The sequence below is a fragment of the Manihot esculenta genome, chromosome 5 (assembly GCF_001659605.2).
Source record: "Manihot esculenta cultivar AM560-2 chromosome 5, M.esculenta_v8, whole genome shotgun sequence".
Classification (NCBI taxonomy): domain Eukaryota; kingdom Viridiplantae; phylum Streptophyta; class Magnoliopsida; order Malpighiales; family Euphorbiaceae; genus Manihot; species Manihot esculenta.
Genome location: NC_035165.2, coordinates 25,258,087 through 25,260,461, shown reverse-complemented (window position 1 = coordinate 25,260,461; position 2,375 = coordinate 25,258,087). Strand labels below are relative to the sequence as shown.

The window sequence follows — 2,375 nt, the reverse complement described above, 5'->3', positions numbered from 1 at the left end:
CTATTTATAAACAAGTAAAAAAAAATTCAATTTTAATTTTGTTTCTATATAATAAATTTAATTTTAAAATATTGTTATTGTTAAATTTTTATAAAAATACATTTCAAACTCTAAAAAATATCTATTACAAAAATCATATTATAAAAAATACTCTAGTAACAATAAATTAATTTCTTTATTAGAAAATAAAGAAAGTTAATAGTGGCTATTCCATTAAAGAAAAAAGAATTGTTAATATTATTCAAAGATTAAAAAAAAAATAATAGAAAAGCAAGATGAAAGATCCAAGTGAAAGAAGGGATTTTTTTTTTCTCTCTCTTTTTCCTTTTTGCTTCTTTAATTTTCCTGGATAAGTGAAGAATCCATGAATTGGTTAGATAAAAAACTAAATCCCATGGAGCAAGGAAGTGGGAGTTGGGATCTGAACTCTTTTTTTTTTTTTTTGTTCTTTTCTGACAAAACATTCTGTCTAGCTGTTCGTTGGAGAACTTTTAACAGTTTTAACGGCAAAACAAAACTGACAATGGCAAGCCACCCACCTATGAATGTAACCCAAAGAAAACAAAACCCTAAAATCAAGTGAGATTGCAAGAGGTGAAGAGAGTGAAAAGAACAGAAAATTTGTTCCTAATACTATTAGTTCACTTCCCACAGGGTACAACGTTGGTGGCTGTTTGTTAACAAACCCCACACCACTGTCGGGAAAAATTACAAACTTGGAGATTTACATTTCTAAAACACCCAGATACCATTCATGGGGTTGTCTTCTTTCTTGGGTCAGAGTCAAGGTGGAAAAAAAACCAAAGAAAGAAATAATTATAAAAGAGAAAATTAACCCAGAGAAGCAATGAAGCAGCTTCATCTCTACAGTCAATAATTTTCTCCAAACAGTGCCTAATTAAGACATGAACAATGTAATAAAATGAACTGATTAAAACCCTCATCTGAGCATGGATGTTAGAGACTGAAAAACTTCTTCTTGGCAAGGAATAGTGAGACCCATATCATGATCAAATCCAAATTCTTCTTCAGCTTGTTGAAGCAAGTTTTGAAACTCAGGTCTGGTCAAGAAAGAGATTGGGACAATGTACCTGCTTCTGTTTTCACCAACATAAACAACGAAGTGTCCTTTGGGGACATCTAAAGGAAGGCCCTCGTGGTCATGGTACCCTTGTTTCTTACCTAAGCTTGAGCATCTCTTAAGGATCTGTTTGAGAACTGCTGTCTGAGACAACTTGGTTGATTTCCTGATCGCCATTTTTGTTTTCTGAGTTGTTGAGCGGAGAAGGGAAGAAAAGAAAATGTTAGAGAGTAGTTAGAGTGGGTGTGAAGAGGTTGAAGAGGATTGTATAGGGTATTTATGGTGAATTTTAAGAGAGAAAGAAGCAGAGTCATGTGGGGCTGTGGGGGCAAAGGACAGACCATAGATGTCTTTGGGGGTCCGTATGAGCTTAAGAACACAAAGGAACTGTAAGCTAAACCCATTGGGTTGCTGCCTTCCCCAAGGACACCATGGTCCCCTCTCTCTCTCTCTCTCTCTTTTTTTTTTTTTTGACGCATGTATACCAGCATATATATATATATATTAACCACTGAATTTGAATTAAAATTACTATGGTCAAAATATATAGCTAACATATAAATTGATATATTAAAAAAAATAAAAAAGAGCTAAAAACTACTCGTTTATATTAAAAATCGAAAGGCTGTTACTAAATCCGATAAGGGATAATATTTAATATCAAACCAAATCTTGTAATTGAATTCTAAATCTATTTTTAATGAACTATCAGCTCATATTTGCGCATGATGAATCACTTCGGGTCGATTTGTTACTATTACACTTTTCAGCATTATAATAAGTACACCTCTAAAAACAATTTAATTCAAGATTCATATCATATTACATACGTAGACCCACTTTCCAATCAATTTTTTTACTTTTATTGTAAGTAAATAGACTCTCTCTTTCTATCTTATACGTTGATTTTCAACTTTCAATTAATTTTTGTCCTTGTTGTACTTGGGATTGAAGAGAAGCATCCTCCCAATTTCCTACATTTCCATATTCTTTATTTACCTTAAAGTCTGTCTGGGTGGTCATTTGTTGCCTCAGTTAAAAATAGAAATGGTTAAACATAAACTCATTCCTGCCATTGTTGTCCTGTACCAGCTTTGTTTAGCATGAGAAATTTATGTGCTCGACATGTATAACTTTCCAATCAGGCTTCACTTTCTTCATGCTAGCTGTTGAACTCTTCTATTTTGGAACTTTTTTTTAAAAAAAGAAAAATTTAAAGAAAAGTCTTTTTCTTTTCTTTTTTTTTTTTTTCTATTCAATTCAAAAGTTTCAAAGATACAGATTTTGCTTTGTC

General features: G+C 32.2%; 1 protein-coding gene across 1 annotated transcript; it reads right to left on the bottom strand.

Moving 5' to 3' along the window:
* Window positions 1-600: 600 nt before the first annotated feature.
* LOC110615035 (auxin-responsive protein SAUR50) lies at window positions 601-1,453 on the bottom strand. The gene has a single exon (XM_021756742.2). The coding sequence runs from the start codon at window positions 1,256-1,258 to the stop codon at window positions 941-943; it is 318 nt and encodes a 105-aa protein (XP_021612434.1). The 5' UTR covers window positions 1,259-1,453; the 3' UTR covers window positions 601-940.
* Between the last annotated feature and the right edge of the window lie 922 nt (window positions 1,454-2,375).